This window comes from Sabethes cyaneus, chromosome 1, assembly GCF_943734655.1.
Source record: "Sabethes cyaneus chromosome 1, idSabCyanKW18_F2, whole genome shotgun sequence".
Classification (NCBI taxonomy): Eukaryota; Metazoa; Arthropoda; class Insecta; order Diptera; family Culicidae; genus Sabethes; species Sabethes cyaneus.
In genome coordinates, this window is record NC_071353.1 from 91479764 (window position 1) to 91498138 (window position 18375).

The 18375-nt window shown below is 40.8% G+C and overlaps 1 protein-coding gene across 1 annotated transcript in view; it reads left to right on the top strand.

Annotated features, from left to right (window-relative positions):
• The window catches only part of LOC128745938 (glutathione hydrolase 1 proenzyme-like), a 322529-nt gene that overhangs the window by 130935 nt on the left and 173219 nt on the right, over window positions 1-18375 (top strand). Inside the window, exon 5 of the mRNA XM_053842999.1 lies at window positions 16746-16992. Coding sequence (XP_053698974.1) covers window positions 16746-16992 — 247 coding nt within the window. The remainder of the gene's footprint in view (window positions 1-16745; window positions 16993-18375) is intronic.

An 18375-nucleotide genomic window follows, 5' to 3' on the forward strand; every position in this document is an offset into this window, starting at 1 on the left:
CAATGTGGGTCCGAAAAATCCTTCGCAATCCTGGCGACAAAACCTAACTGTCGTAATGCTTTCGATATGATTGTTGAACATTGTAAGTTGAACGACATTTTTGAGTCAAGTACAATTCCTAAATCCGTCACTTTTGTAACTCTAGTAAGAGTAACGCCGTCGATGTTATAGTCGAACAAAATTGGATGTACCTTGCGATGGAACGTGACCACTTGACATTTTTCCACACTGATAATTAATTTGTTTCGTAGACACCAATCAGCAAATGATATTAACGAGTCTTGTAAGCGCCAGCAATCTTCCAGTGTGTGTACTACTATGTACAGCTTCAGATCATCCGCATAAACTAGTTTGAGACTTCCATTCAGAGTCAGAGCAGCATCGTTAAAAAATATAATAAACAACAGTGGTCCCAGATTGCTACCCTGCGGAACTCCAGAACTATTTGTAAAAGGTCTTGATATACAACCGTCAATCTTCACCCGCAGCTCACGCTCCGTGAGGTAAGATTCTAGCCAAGCAATCAATTGCGCAGATACACCAAGACGAGTTAGCTTATTTAGCAGTATTTTATGGTCAATTTTGTCAAAAGCTGCTTTCAAATCGGTATAAATTACATCGACTTGCGCTTTCTCTTCTCTTCTTCTTGTGTTCGTTAGTGACACTTTAAAAGACAGAAATTTTAAGTCATGTATCATATTTTAATAAATAAATCGAATTGACTAGCACTGGAAATCGTATCGATCATATTTCCCATTCTCAAGTATGTTTATCGCGCACCTTTTGCACTATTCGACTTCATCTTGATTTCCTAACCCTCTAACGGGATACATTGTAAAAACGATGCGATCAAGCTAACGACTATCTTTTCATGAAATTACATTCTTCTATTTTTTCTAATTCAGATATATTGCAAAATTGAATTGAAGCAAACAAACTAATAATAAAATTTTGAGATCAGTCATTTTGTTGTAGATATCTTTTTTCTTCTAAAGCGAAATATAATAATAATTTTTCTGAACTCTTGTTTTTCAAAGATCCTAACTTTTAAACGTATGTTATTAATATCAAAATATCAAAAAATCTGCTATGAACACATATTTCATATTGTCAATTCAAAATAAATTTCGCATGTGGCTCTGAAACCCGAAAGTTAAGGCCGACCGTTTATAAAACTAAATAATCAAGTAGCATAAATGACGCTTACAAGTACTAACGCACCAAGGAAAGAAAATATAATTATTCTACGCAATACGTTGTGAATTTTACTGGTAAATAAGGATTTTGAGGAATACGGAACTGATATTTAAAAATATAGTCAAGTTAATTAAAGATGTTCCTGAGAAACTAAATAATGATTATTGTGGCAGTAGAAAGGCTAGGTCACACCGCTAGGTGGATTAATTCGGGTTTTGTTTTTACTTGTAATAAAAGGGGGTTTTGATAAAGAAATGCGTTTCTAAAACAAAAGGCTATGCGAGTCCATTGCATGGACGCATCTTTATTTCTTAAAAAGAGTATCTCAAAAACTGAAAATGTCACAGGTCTGTTTTTTGATATCGTATGTGAACAATTAGCTTGCCATTGAAAGGATAATGAAAAAATAAAAAACGAATATATTAAATGTTTTAAGTAATTTTAAGAGGACAATATGAAATATGTGTTCATAGCAGATTTTTTGATATTTTGATATTAATAACATACGTTCAAAAGTTAGGAATTTGAAAAACAAGAGTTCAGAAAAATTATTATATACTTCACTTTTGAAGAAAAAGGATATCGACAACAAAATGATTAATCTCAAAATTTTATTATTAGTTTGCTTGGCTTCAATTGTGCAATATATCTGAATCAGAAAAAATAACTAAATAGAGCATTAGATATGAAAAAGAGAAATTGAACTTTTTCTTAGCTGGCGCTCTTTCAGATAATAATTTTTGCATGAAAATCAAAAGCTGCGCCACAAACATGCTTGAGAATGGGAAATATGATCGATATGATTTCCAGTGCTTGTCATTTTTGATTTATTTATTAAAACATGATACATGACAAAAGGCATCTGTCCTTTAAAATGTCACTAACGAAAACAAATCTTACAAAATTACTACCGTGCAACGTTTACTTCTTATTTTTCATATAACATTTCTAAGCTCTAGTACCTAAAAGAGCATCTATTGATGCGCAAAATTTGTTTGAAATTTGTATAAATTTATTTCGAAAAATCAACTCACTAGTATTTTTAATCCTATACACCACTATACCTACATGCTTAAATTGACTGCTTTTCTTCGCTTTTTGCTTTTCTTGTACAATTTGGAGTAACAACAAGTGAAGAAGTCAAGAAATTGAAATCTGCAATCAAAGAAAAGACAAACTTTTCGGTTTAATCCCACTATTTAATATATATTTGCAACAGATAAGTAGTTCACCTACGACGTGCAGGCTTCATCAGTGTCTTATTTCAAAGCGTATACGTATCTGTCGCGAATAAATATTAAATAGTGGAATATAGTCGGTAAAAGTTTTATCTTTTCCTTAAATTCAGAGTTCGTATTCCACTAAGAGGCTTCAGACAATTGGCATGTTTCTCACTTCTCTTGAATTTCAATGCAAATTTCAAAATTGCAAATTGTCATCACATACACGCGTACATACACACGTACATACATACATACATACATACATACATACATACATACATACACACATACATACATACATACATACATACATACATACATACATACATACATACATACATACATACATACATACATACATACATACATACATACATACATACATACATACATACATACATACATACATACATACATACATACATACATACATACATACATACATACATACATACATACATACATACATACATACATACATACATACATACATACATACATACATACATACATACATACATACATACATACATACATACATACATACATACATACATACATACATACATACATACATACATACATACATACATACATACATACATACATACATACATACATACATACATACATACATACATACATACATACATACATACATACATACATACATACATACATACATACATACATACATACATACATACATACATACATACATACATACATACATACATACATACATACATACATACATACATACATACATACATACATACATACATACATACATACATACATACATACATACATACATACATACATACATACATACATACATACATACATACATACATACATACATACATACATACATACATACATACATACATACATACATACATACATACATACATACATACATACATACATACATACATACATACATACATACATACATACATACATACATACATACATACATACATACATACATACATACATACATATATACACATACATCACACACATTGAATACAATCAACATTTGATTGATATGTTTTGATTTCACACGTTTCAAAGGTTTAATATACGGTGCTTAAGTGTTAAAGTTTGAATAATTTTTGAATGAACCGTCCGGTTTCAAATAACTCGGTTTCGTTTGATAGATCTCAGCAGTAATTTTCAAATAAAATGCGTGATGTTTTTCATTGAATTAATGCTTATATGTTACAAAAATATGTTTTAAATACTATTTTTTCACATTTCTTTACGTAACTTTCAAACTACAAGTCCAATCGTCATGAAATTTGAAAGTTAAGGGTTTGCAAGGCTCCTCTTTCATATGCAATCAATTTTGTTCAAATCGGTTAAGGGACCTATGAGATAATGAAGTCTAATATTTTTCGTATTTTTATACATAACTTTTGAACTAAAAACCCGATCAAAATGAAATTCAATAGCGATGGGACACCTAGACCTTTCATTTGACACTAAGAACATTAAAATCGGTCCAGCCATATCCGAAAAAAGTGAGTGAAATTGAAAGCGTTACATACACACACACATACATACACACACAGAAAATGCTCAGTTTTCGAATCTGAGTCGAATGGTATATGACATTCGGCCCGCAGGACCTTCTTTCCATTTCCGGTTTTCCAAGTGATTTCTATACCTTCATACTATATATTTATATAGTAGAAAGGTAAAACCATGCGTTTCTATTCTCGACAATGAAATCAATGAGTTGACAATGAGTTTCTTTGGTCTACCCACCATGGAAACATAAAAAGTGAATGTTTTTAGTATTATTGCGATAATTAAAAAGAAAGTTTGGGCTTCAGTCTAATATTTTTTTCAGAAAAGCTCGTCAAAATACTTTCCATTTGGCATTAACATCATTTAAATCGGTTCAACGGATCAAAAGTTATGAATTTTTAAAGAAAGAAAGGTGGAAAAATGGCAACTTTTGGGATCACACTGACTCTGAAAAGAGAACCCTAAGTACCAAATAAAAATACGGATCTAAAATTTATTGCAAAAGAATATGTACACAAAATTTGAATAAAATCGGAGAAATTTTGAATTTCGATACGTCTTTTTTCATAATATTGCTGAGCCCTATGCGTAAAATTACGCTGAAATAATACATAATTGAAAAAAATGATTAATGATAGCGATATTTTTTGTTCATTTAAATTATTGTAGCGTGAAAAATTTACTTTGCCACAAAAACGGAAAGCTATTTGCGTTCAGTGCACTATTCGGCACAATACTACCCCCCGGTTAAAATCTGGTACGACCACCACTGCGCATTACGCACAACGCAACGCACAACGAAATGTCAAAAAATCATCGTGGTTGGCACTATTGAAGTTGAACTTGGAACGTGTTCGGACGCAAAAAAAGGGCGAGCTTCGAAGAAAAAAGTCGACGGTACCGGTAATCGATACGATCGCTTCTCCTGGCAAATTTCCGTGCCAGCGGGGGGACGCGCTGGCGACTGCGCGAAAGTGATTAAAAACCCTATTTAATCCACCTAGTGGTGAAAGGAACCTTTGTTATACGGTCTTACTTGTTATTTGAGATAGAAATCGACACGTCTTAGGAACATAATTCATCTATTGGTTAACGTTGCGTAGTGCGATGGTTTACATAAAATTTTTGGAAATTGAATAACTTCACAAGATTTGAATAAAATAGGAACACTTTTAAATTTTGAGTTTTAATGAAATTGTTGTGTAAGGATAAGTAAGTTGTTATTAATCTGATTAAGTGCAAATAGAAGTAAGTTGTAAGAGGAAATCTTATTCTTTAACATATACATTCCCTAGTACTAGACTTTTATAGGTTTTTGAACTATGCATAATTTTCTGTAATGCCATTCTATTTGATTCACATCAATAGAGTTTTCTTGAATAATTTTCATCAATTTTTATTAACCTTTGGTTACTCGCGCTGTTGTATTTTGTACAACACGTGTAGGGTTTTCAACGTCATATTGTTATAAAGTTATAAAATTTTAAAGTTATTATGAGCAAAATGTCATAAATTTTTGGGAAAATAGATCAGCATAAACCGCCATCATTAAAACGAAGCAATCAGCATGTGAGGTGTACCAGAATTTGGCCCCAACTGGAATTTTGTATTGTTTCTTCATATGGAAAAATGGTGTCTATATGCAGCAAAACTATCAGTAAATGTGAAATGTTTAAAATGTATCCGTCTGCTAGTAGTCGAGTAATTCGGAGTCAAAATTAGAGTATTTTTTATAATCAAAGTTCCACAGTTCCTAAACAAGCAAACATAGAGGTATACTATTTTCAGCAAAGTTGTATATTTTTACTATTTGTACAATTTTGTAGTACATGAAAAAGTCATACAACAATTACAAAAAGAGCAAAAATAGAAAAACTGATTTTACAAATTCATGTACAATAAATGAGATTTTTCTATCTTCGCTGCAGAGATAGAAGGTTATTGTCTTTAGCAAAATTTCATGTAATAATATGCTGTAAAACTTTGCAGAACACAAGCAAAGCAAAGCCTGGGTGCTAATTCCGTTATCGAAATTTGACCTTCTGTTTTTATACGACAGACTTCGCAACCAGCTGTTAGAATACAGGACAGTGCGGGGTCAGTGCTACGATCCTATTGACTCTAACAGCCTCTCCCAGCCGAGATTCGAACATACGACGACTGGCTCATTAGACCAGCGTCTTACCTCGAGGCCAACTGGGAGGTGGCAGGTGCAGAACACATCAATGTGTTATTTTGACACTGAAGAAATTTTTTTTTATTTCACTTTTAGGGGGATTAATCAAAATTTGAATCCACCAGACGATAGAGCTTTCAATTTCTAGAAACTGTTCCAAAGGTTCGACAAACCTAAAACCAAGTTTTCTCAATCAAAACTCTAGTGCGCACGTTTTCTTTGGTTTGTGGCTATTGTGCGCGCGAGTAACTGTGTTACAAAAGTTAGCGCGAGTGTTCGAGGAGTGATATCTTTTGACCGGTAAAACCAATTCTTATGAAATTTTGCATATATATTCGTAGTGACAAAACCACTCGTTTGATAATAAAATAATTGAAATTAGGTAAATTATCTTAGTTAAAACCGTTATAAATTATTGTTAATTTTGGTGGGGTGTATACGGTTGCTCATAACTTTCAAATTAAACGTCCAAACAAAAAATCATTCAATAGTGATCTATTAGGCTACATTATCTTTCAAATGAGACTAATAGCGCATAAATCGGTATGGCCATCTGAGAAACAGGCGATAATTATTACCTTGTCAAAACAGGTTTTTAAAGCATAACTTTTAAACTACTTGTTTGTTTTCAATAAAAAAAAATGCTGAACAGTTTAGCTTTAATAAGAGCTTTCATTTGATACTAAGATCGTTGAAATCGGTCATGTAATTCCGGAGAAACCCGTGTCACGTAGTTTTCATATTTTTGCTTATAACTTTTAAACGAAACGTCGTATCACGAAACAACTCAATAGTGATCTACTAGACAATAATACCTTTCAAACAAAAGTAATAGTGAACGATTCGGTTCAGCCATCTCTGAGAAACAGGCGATAGAAAAAATCATTACATACTCACATACATACACACACACACACACACACACACACACACACACACACACACACACACACACACACACACACACACACACACACACACACACACACACACACACACACACACACACACACACACACACACACACACACACACAAACACACACACACACACACACACACACACACACACACACACACACACACAAACACACACACACACAAACACACACACACACAAACACACACACACACAAACACACACACACACAAACACACACACACACAAACACACACACACACACAAACACACACACACACAAACACACACACACACACACGGATGGTAAATGGTTGAATAATGCGCTCCAGAACTATCACGAAGTTCCACAGCCTCTTATTTAGCAACTCCTATCTCTACCTCCTCGTGGTACCATCCGGGATACGCTCCTTAGTGGAAATCGGACAACCGGTGGAAACTAGGGTCGTATGCGGACAGAGAAGGGGGCACTCAGGCGAAGGCTGAGTGTAAACTCTCCGCCTGCAAATGACGGATCTCGGTAGAAGCATGTTCGATGAACCTGAAAATTCCGAGAACCTGAGCAGAGGGTCCAAAGCCCCCAAAGGAGGATGGTTTTAATAGCTATTATCCATGGCTAAAAGTAAAAACATGAATGGATAAACCCCTAATCCAAGGTGTCATGCGACCCGTGCCGAGGGATGAATGGTGGGAGGGGTTCTATAAATACTCAGCCTCAAACGGAGCCTGTGGAGTACCAGAGCGCCCTCCACAGTAATCAGCCCTTACCGCATCATGAGGGGCTCTGATGTGGCGGACTTTTCTTTCCCCTCAACTCGTGGGATTCTTATGGAAGACAAAATCAAAAATACAACAAGTGTGGATACGGTGGAAAACCCGTTCGCTAGAGGAGGCATCCAGCGTTCTCCACCAAGGGTGGAGAAGGATGCAACTAGGAGCGCTAGTGTGGGTGCCAAAGGCAGCGGTATGCCTACCACGCCGGACACAGCGATGAACGGCCCAGCGCTTATCAGGGCGATGGAGAAAAATAGAGACGCTGTTCCTAAAGTGGTAGCAGCGTCACAGCAGCTCGATGTAATAATCGAGTTTACGTCAGGTCGCGGCAATTTCTCCAAGGACCTGAAGCAGAGCTTGCTCATGCTTCGAAGAACCTTGAATGCAGCGACCAAAACGCACAACGACCTCGTGGCGCGTGCAGGAGAGGCTAAGAAGGTGACCGTGAAGGCGTCGAAGGCAGTACAAACGGACGCTTGCCCGTTGACGGAGTGTCGTAACGCGGCCCAGGATGCTACGGAAAGCGCTACCAGCAGCGGTAAGGCATCCGCCAAGCGCCCGAGACAGTCCCCGGGGGATAGCACCCCTGGCGGACCGAAAAAACGCCTGATCGGTAAAAGCCCTCAGGCTAGCGGGTTGGCAGAGCTAACCGATGAACCAGCGGGAAGCTCCAAGACAGGTGGCCCGTAGACCGAGGTTAGGGCCAAGAGAAAAGGCGGAGGAGGCTCCAGTAAAAAAACTGCTCCACCTAAACCGGCAAGAAAGCGAGCGAAGAAGGGCAACGCTCTTATCCTGAAAACCGACGGGTCGAAATACTCGGAGGTTCTGAAGGCCATGAGAGGAGACGCCCTACTCAAGGATCTGGGCGCGGACGTACGGAGCATCCGCCGCTCACGCATGGGCGATATGATCCTCGAGTTAAAGAAGGACGCCACAAAGAAGAGTTCCGCATACAAGTCCATAGCGGAAGGAGTGCTCGGGGACGGAGTGCAGGTACGTGCTCTCACACCAGAAGTGACTCTCCAGCTTAAGAACCTGGACGAGATCACCGAAGTACGTGAGGTCGTACAAGCTCTCAAAGAGCAAAGTGGAGTGGTGGTGGCAACCGAGGCGGTTCGCCTACGCAAGGGTCCGGCCGGGACCCAGGTAACCACCATACGACTTCCGCTGACTGACGGAAACAAAGCCCTGAAACATAAAGCAAAGGACTGCGCGGAGCCTCCCAAGTGCCTGATCTGTACCGGTAAACGGGACGCAAAGCACTTAACGGGAGGTCCAAGGTGCCCGGCCGGTGTGCCGGCGACTAAGCCACGTTCATAGTGCAAGTGACACAACTCAACCTGAACCACTGCAGCACGGCTCAGCAGCTGTTACACCAAGCAGTTTCTGAGTCAGCAATGGACATTGCCATAGTCTCGGATCCATATCGCGTCCCTGCCGGAAACGGCAACTGGGTCTCGGATAGGTCTGCGACGGCGGCTGTATGGACAACAAGCAGGTTCCCGGTTCAGGAGGTTGTGTCAACTGCAGACGAGGGATTTGCGGTTGCCAAAGTGGGTGGAGTGTTCTACTGCAGTTGTTATGCTCCGCCGAGTTGGTCTATCGAGCAGTTTACGCGGATGGTAGACCGAGTATCAGTTATGCTGACTGGTTTAAGGCCGGTGGTTGTGGCGGGCGACTTTAACGCTTGGGCGGTAGAGTGGCGAAGTCGTCGCACGAACCATAGGGGTCGGATTCTGCTTGAAGCTCTGGCAAAGCTTAACGTAGATCTGGCCAACGTCGGCAACACAAGTTCCTTCAGTAGGAACGGTGCGGAGTCTATCATCGACGTGACTTTCGGCAGTCCTGGTCTGATAGGAGACTGGAGGGTAGATAATGGCTACACTCACAGTGACCATCAGGCGGTCCGCTATGGTGTCGGTCAGATAACGAGGCGGCAGGCGGCGAGTAGGGCCAACACTCCAACCACCCGTGGATGGAAGACATCATACTTCGATCCCGAAGTATTTGGGGAAGCGATCCGGAGAGAGTGCGGTGATCGCGGTATGCCCGATCCGAACGCTGATCATTTGGTTGAGGTACTGTCGCGAGCATGTGACGCTACCATGCCTAGGAAAGATCGACCTAGGTATGGCAGGTCACCGGCTTACTGGTGGCAGATGAAATTGCGGAACTCCGCGGAGCGTGCTTTCGTGCGAGGAGAATTATGCAAAGAGCTCGTTCGGATGAAAGCAGGGCTGAATGTCAAGTAGCACTTGTTGCTGCACGCGCAGCGCTTAAGAGCGGGATAAAAGCTAGTAAACGAGACTGCTTTGAAAGGTTATGTGCTAGTGTCAATGCGAACCCGTGGGGTGATGCCTACAGAGTCGTAATGGAAAAGACCAAGGGTGTGATGGCGCCCGCTGAGCAATCGCCAGAGATGCTGGAGCGGATCATCGAGGGCCTCTTTCCGCGCCACGAGCCAAGGCCCTGGCCCCAGGCCGCTGAGTCGTCCCACGGCCGACGTTCCAATATCTCAGACTATAGCGTAGGATGGTCGGCCTCCCAGCCGAACATCCAAAGTAACGTGGGCGACGGCGGTTTCGAGGTCGAGGAGGAAGTGACGGTTACGAACGAGGAACTCATTGATATCGCTAAATCCCTAAAGGTGAGCAAGGCACCGGGGCCAGACGGTATCCCGAATATGGCCATTAAAGCGGCTATTTTAGAGGCTCCCGAATTATTCGGGCAGTAATGAATAGATGCCTGGAAGCTGGCCACTTCCCGGACAGATGGAAGCGACAGAATTTGGTCCTATTGCCGAAGCCGGGAAAACCTCCGGGTGTCCCCTCGTCATATAGGCCGATCTGTCTACTCGATACTGCCGGCAAGGTGCTGGAGAGGGTTATCCTTAACAGACTCGTACAGTACACGGAGGGTACAAACGGTCTGTCAAGGAACCAATTCGGCTTCCGAAAAGGCAAATCTACGGTGGATGCCATCTTGTCTGTCACTAAGACAGCCGAGGTGGCAATCCAGCCCAAGAGGACAGGTATTCGTTATTGCGCAGTTGTCACGCTCGACGTGAGAAATGCTTTTAATAGCGCTAGCTGGGACTCCATAGCCAGCTCGCTTCGGAACGTCCAAGTGCCGGTGTCGCTGTACAGAATTCTGGAAAATTATTTCCAGAATCGTGTGCTATGCTACAAAACGGAGGAGGGTCAGAAATGCGTTCCAATCACCTCAGGGGTTCCGCAAGGTTCCATACTGGGCCCGGTGTTCTGGAACGTCATGTATGACGAGGTGTTGAAGCTAAAGTTTCCGGTAGGGGTGGTGATTGTCGGCTTTGCGGACGATATCACCTTGGAAGTCTACGGTGAATCTATCAGAGAGGTTGAGTTGACGACTGCCCACTCTATAAGCATTGTTGAAGATTGGATGCGATCCAGGAAACTGGACCTAGCGCATCATAAAACGGAGGTTATCGTGGTGAACAACCGCAAGTCGGTGCAGCAAGCAAATATCAGTGTCAGGGACTGCACTATTTCGTCAACGCGGTTCTTAAAACTCCTTGGAGTCATGGTCGACGACAAGCTCAAGTTCGGGAGCCACGTCGACTATGCCTGCAAGAAGGCTTCCACAGCTATTTCGGCATTGTCTCGTATGATGTCTAATAGCTCTGCGGTATATGGCAGCAAGCGAAGGCTTTTAGCCAACGTGGTCCAGTCCATACTTAGGTATGGCGGGCCGGTGTGGTCATCGGCGTTAGGTACCAAACGCTATCTAGCCAAGCTGGAAAGCACCTATCGTCTCATGTGCTTAAGAGTGGCGAGTGCGTACCGCACAGTTTCACATGACGCAATCTGCGTCTTAGCGGGTATGATGCCTATTGGTATCATCATCAGCGAGGGCGTAGAGTGCTTCAACCAACGTGGAACTAGAGGCATACGGAGTACCACAAGATCGGCCTCGATGATCACATGGCAGCGGGCATGGTCTGATTCCACAAAAGGCCGGTGGACACATAGACTTATCCCGGAACTATCCGGATGGGTCAACAGGCGCATTGGCGAAGTCAACTTCCACCTGACACAGATTCTGTCAGGGCATGGTTGTTTTAGACAGTATCTGCACAAATTTGGGCATGCGGAGTCCCCCGAGTGTCCCGAATGCACGGACGTTGAGGAAACTGCAGAACATGCTTTCTTCATATGCCCTCGTTTCGCGGGCGTGAGAAGCAACATGATGGCAGTTAGCGGACAGGACACTACTCCGGATAACTTAGTCCAAAGGATGTGTTCTAGCTCGGACGTCTGGGGTGCGGTCAATGCGGCTGCTACCCAGATCGTACTGAAGCTACAAAACCGCTGGAAAGCCGATCAACGGCGAATAAACAGCCTAACTACCATAGTCCAGTAGTTATCTAAGAGCGTGCGTTAAGCACAATAGCCCCTCCCTGAAGTAATACCGATAAGGTGGTTCCAGGGGGGATTGAGGCTGGAGACTCGAGTAGGGTTTTAGTGGGTCTGAATCCTCACGCCCCAGTAGGGGGGTCGGGATACCAAACCCCACTCCCTCAGGTGTCTGATAGCAGATTTCCCTACTCGTTAAAAAAACACACACACACATACACACACACATACACACACACATACACACATACATACACACACACATACACACACATACACACACATACACACACACATACACACACATACACACACACATACACACACATACACACACACATACACATACACACACACACATACACACACACACACACACACACACACACACACACACACACACACACACACACACACACACACACACACACACACACACACACACACACACACACACACACACACACACACACACACACACACACACACACACACACACACACACACACACACACACACACACACAGACATTGCTCAAATGGTCGAACCCTATCGATTGGTATATGTGACTTGGCCCTCCGGATCAATTTCGTGTTTTCGACGAATTTTTAAATTAACGTGCTAATCGTTACACAGAAAAATTCTATTCGCACCCACCCGGGTGGTTTAAATGTGAGTTAGAAATCGGTGTGGTTTGTAAAAAGCCTTCCGTGGTTACGCGTGTGTGACTTTGCTTGAATTGCCAATCGCGGGCAAAACGGGCTCTCGCGGCCGTCACTAAAGTGAGTGCGTGCACGGTAGCGTCCCGGAAAACTTCAGCCAAATCCCAGTACACACTTAACAAAAAGCACCGAATTCGGTAAAATATTACCGAAATCTAAACAGCTGAACGTTCGGTAAAAATTTCGATGGTGCCAATCGACGTTTACAGATCATTAGTAATGTTTGGTGCAATAAAAAATTTTACCGAACGTTCAGCTGTTTAGATTTCGGTAAATTTTACCGAATCGTTTAAGTGTGTAGGAATTGCCCGATTTGCAACACCACGTGGCAGGAGTACTATCGTGGTGGCTGTCTTCACAGTGAACCGTCTCAGCAGACCGGTTTCGAGTTCGCCGCGGCAAAAGGGTGCCGTGCTCCATCGCATTCGACGAACAGGAAATCCCATACGACACCTTCGCTGAAGAGAAGGCAGTGCTTGAGGCATTCACCGTGCCAAACGGGTAGCCGACGAACGGCCGATGTTGAGGAGGAACTACTACTAACCGGGTACACGCTTTAGTCAGGTGAGTGGCAAAGTGGTAAAGTTACGGGATAGGGACAAAATCGTTACATGGCGCCCAACCCACGACCCTGAGATTAAGAGTCTCATGCTCTACCGACTGCGTAGAACCGATGCGAGAACTCTCCCAGCAACAGCGGCAACAATTGTCGGCAGTAGTATCAAGATTTCCGGAAAACTAGGAAAGTATCATGCAAAGGACATCAAGGCGGATTAGTGAATTCTTTACAGCTATGCCTGCAAACGAAAGCTTGTCAGCAATGTGTTAAACACCAAGAAGCACCGTTTGCCGATCAGGACGAATCGTGCAGTTGGTCAAAGGTTCGATGAGCAACAACTTTACAACAACTACCTCTCCCCTTGACCATCGACGTTCAGTAGAAAATAACGTAAAACTACCATACGCGTGCCGTTACCGGATCGAGAGAAACCGGACCTGGTTGAAGTTGAAAATAAACGATAAGCCGTCGGCTATCGAAAGCAAAATGTAGTCATGAAACCCGAATATTAGTAGCAAAGAATTCTTCCTAGAATCGATTAGAGTACATTAGTTAATTTTTTAGGTTATCATCGTCACTTTGCATCGAAGGGGCATCACCACGAAAAATTCTTGTCAAAAGGAACGCAAATCAGGGGCGCGGACGTTCTGAAGGCCTGGCATAAGGAGCTTAACCTCTGTCTTGGGCTCGTGGTGATTGGAGAGCCTAAATTCTCTCATACCCCTAGGATACGACGCGAAACAGTTCGAGCCAGTTAATTTAATTGTTTAATTTGCAAAACAGGCATTCATTGGTTCATTCAATTCATATGCATTAATTGAATAGAAACATAGAAAGTCACTACCTTGGTGGAAGCACAAATGTACAAAGAAAAACTGAACCAGAGATCTTCTGGCCGGGGAAATCCGGCATTTGATTACGAAATTCTGAGCAGAGGTCGTCTGCTATTTTAGTTATTTGGCAGTATAGTTAGCACTTGAGCTCAAGATTTGGAGAGCAATTGTTTAGCTCTCAGCTGATTAGTTTAGTTATTAAGCAATCGTAATCGGTATTCTCTGGTACACTTCTGAAAGGAAGTGATAGTTTTGGAAATTTTTCGTGAACCGCTTACGTGCTTCACGAATAATTTTTGCCACTGGTAGGGTTGTGTAGCGTAAAAAATTTACGTTGCCACAAAAACGGAAAGCTATTTGCGTTCAGTGCTCTATTCGGCACAATACTACCCCCCGGCAGGCTTGGCATACACTTTTCGCTTTGATTTTGCTCTTTTGATTACTGTTCCTCAGCCAAGAAGAATTTGAAAAAGTGGTGTATGGGGCATTTGTAGAACTAGTAATTATCTATAATATTGCTGAAGAAAGTGAAGTTTTATCTTTAGTATTTACGGCGCTGTAGCGCAGCAATGCCGTTGGTAGCTAAAAGAGCGCTCTTTTTGCATCACTTTTACCCATACATCACTTTTTCAAATTTTGCTTGGCTGAGATGCAGTAATCAAAAGAGCAAAATTGAAGCGAAAAGTGTATGCCAAGCCTGCCCCACGGTCAAAATCTAGTACGCGCACCACTGCGCATAACGCACAACGAAACGTCAAAAAATCATCGTGGTTGGCACTATTGAAATTGAACTTGGAACGTGTTCGGACGCAAAAAAAGGGTGAGCTTCGAAGAAAAACCCGAATTAATCCACCTAGCGGCGTGACCGAGCCTTTCTACTGCCACAATAATCGTTATTTAATTTCTCAGGAACATCTATAATTAACTTGACTAAATTTTTAAATATCCGTTCCGTATTCCTCAAAATCCTTATTTACAAGTAAAATTCACAACGTATTGCGTAGAATAATTATATTTTCTTTCCTTGGGTGCGTAAATACTTGTAAGCGTCATTTATGTTACTTGATTATTTAGTTTTATAATCGGTCGGCCTTAACTTTCGGGTTTCAGAGCCACATGCGAAATTTGTTTTGAATTGACAATATGAAATATGTGTTCATAGCAGATTTTTTAATATTTTGATATTAATACCATGCGTTCAAAAGTTAGCATCTTTGAAAAACAAGAGTTCAGAAAAATTATTATTATACTTCACTTTTGAAGAAAAAGGATATCGACAACAAAATGATTAATCTCAAAATTTTACTATTAGTTTGCTTGGCTTCAATTGTGCAATATATTTTTTTTTATCTCGTTTATTTGATTTGGCTCTTTTGTAGCAAAACTTAGCGGAGCCGTAAGGCTTTTTTGGAGTTAGTAGACTTTTTACATTTTGTATACATATAGGAAGGCTTGGAAGGATGGATTAGGGGTTTCATTATATTGTCTTTTGCGAGGGTGCATGTAGGGGGATTAGGGGCATAATGAGCACCCTAACTTGTTGACTGATTTAAGCACCCAAAATGACTGAATTTTTAAAGTGTCGTCATTGCAAAACATACATTCACTATCGATAATTAAAGGCATACTGTTAACAAATTGAAAAATAATTGATATAATGACGAAAATTGCATTTTAAACTTATGTTTCAAAAACTAAAAATCGGTCAGTATGTGGGGCACAATGAGCACCCCCTGGGGCATAATGAGTACCCTTATAAACACATGCTTGAAGGGTGTATATAAGAACAACAATCACACACACATACACACACACTCACATACATGCATATACACATACATAAACACATACATACACATATACACATACACATACACACCCATAGATACACAAACATAAAACGTGTCAAAACGCCGATAAAACTATTGACCGCAAGCCGCTTAAAGGCAATTAATCCGCGGAGGTTGCCTCTGGAGCACACAAGGAAAGTTTCGGATGACGCTTAAGCTAGCTGTGTTTTAGTGTTGAAGACATATGCTTTTCCGTTTCCCTCTACCAGCTGGTATACGAGGGTTCTGATTTCACGGATAGTAATACCGTAGCATTGAACCTCCATATAGAAAATATGGACCACCAGCTCTTGTCCAGTAGCGGGAGCGGAAACAGTTTTGAAGCAATCAATTTGGTCCACCTCCTGCCCAGAGATTGCCCTTTCGTTTGGCCTCACATACCGAGCTAACGTCTGCCGCAGAATGCTGTGGTACTTGACGACTTGTTTTGTGAGTACATATTGTGATATCTATAATAACGCAATTTGATATTGTTTTGCTTGCCGCTGCTTGGAAATTGACCATTCTGTAACGCAACGGCCCAGTTATTAATGCACAATTTATTGTAATTCTATTTTTAGCGTTCGCTGGGATGATTCAATTCCAATCAAAATCAATGGGGATACAATGTTTGTGATTCCACCACCCGGCAGTGGTATTTTGCTAGGCTTTATTGTTAATATTTTACGGAACTATAATTTTGGACCTGAAAATGTATCTACTGTTAATGAAACAATTTTGACATATCACCGTATAATAGAAGCATTTAAACATAGTTATGGCAAACGCACATTGATTGGTGATCCAAAGTTTGTAAACATAGATGAGGTAAGTAACCGTCTATTTTATAAAAGGTAACAATTATAGCTAAACTAACCAATAGCTAAAACTCCTATTTATTGATCAGATTTGTTGATTATTTTCGGTAAAATGATGACAACATTGAATTCCTTATCAAAACGAGACGTTTCAGTCTACTATCCTTCGGCTATCATCAGGCGCTAATTAATCGGCACCAAATTACCCTGTAACTCGTACAGGCAAACGAGTGAAATAAACTCGTAGCCCATTAGAAGCAAACTAATATGACAAAGGAGAATATCCCGCCGATTAATCAGCGTCTGTTAATGGTCGAAGAATAGTATTTATTTATTTATTTATTTATTTATTTATTTATTTATTTATTTATTTATTTAACTGATAATAGGCTTTCCCGTAATCAACATAAAATTTATTAATGGTTACACTGAATTCACATAAAAAATCAGAGACTACATTTAATTTGCTGCTTTGTCATTTCTACTTTAATTATATCACAATGAGTGTTAAACATGGACATCATTCTGAACATTGGTTCATTTCTAGCATAATTTTGCACTCTATTTGTTAAGTGAAAAGGCCTAACCCGTCTCAGTGAGGAACGTCCATCGTATACCGTTATTTGACTCAACAGATACGGCGAGTTATACCTGCCGCCCAGCAGATTCTTTAAGAAAAGCGCATCTATGGTACGACGTCTGCTCTCTAAGCTTTCCGTTCCTATCAGCATACATAACGATTTGTAATCTGGCATCTCTCATGATCATATATCCTAAATTCCGTAGGGCATAACGTATAATTTTTTTCTGGATTCGCTCGATTCGCTTTTTATGCACTTCATAGAATGGTTGCCATTCTATACTCGCGTATTCAACACCACTGTGTACTAGGCCATTGTATAAAGAAATAATAGTGTACGGGTCATTGAGTTCGCCGCTAAGGCGTTTGATTAAGCCAAACAATGAGTTTGCTTTTGCGACTATCTTTTCAACATCTATTTCCACTCCAAGATCAGACACACTATCTCTTCGTGGTATTATGTCACCTTCCAATAAATACTCAAAAAACAGTTTGTTTGGTTTTCGATACCACACTGCACTACGTCGTATTCACTTTGAGACCAAACATTTCGCAAAAACCGACGAACCAGTCCAAGCTATTCTGAAGTATGCAACGGGATAACAAACTGACAGCTGCTATATAAAAAAAACCGAATTAATCCACCTAGCGGCGTGACCTAGCCTTTCTACTGCCATAATAATCATTATTTAATTTCTCAGGAACGTCTATGTATAATTAACTTGACTATATTTTTAAATATCCGTTCCGTATTCCTCAAAATCCTTATTTGCCAGTAAAATTACCAACGTATTGCGTAGAATAATTAAATTT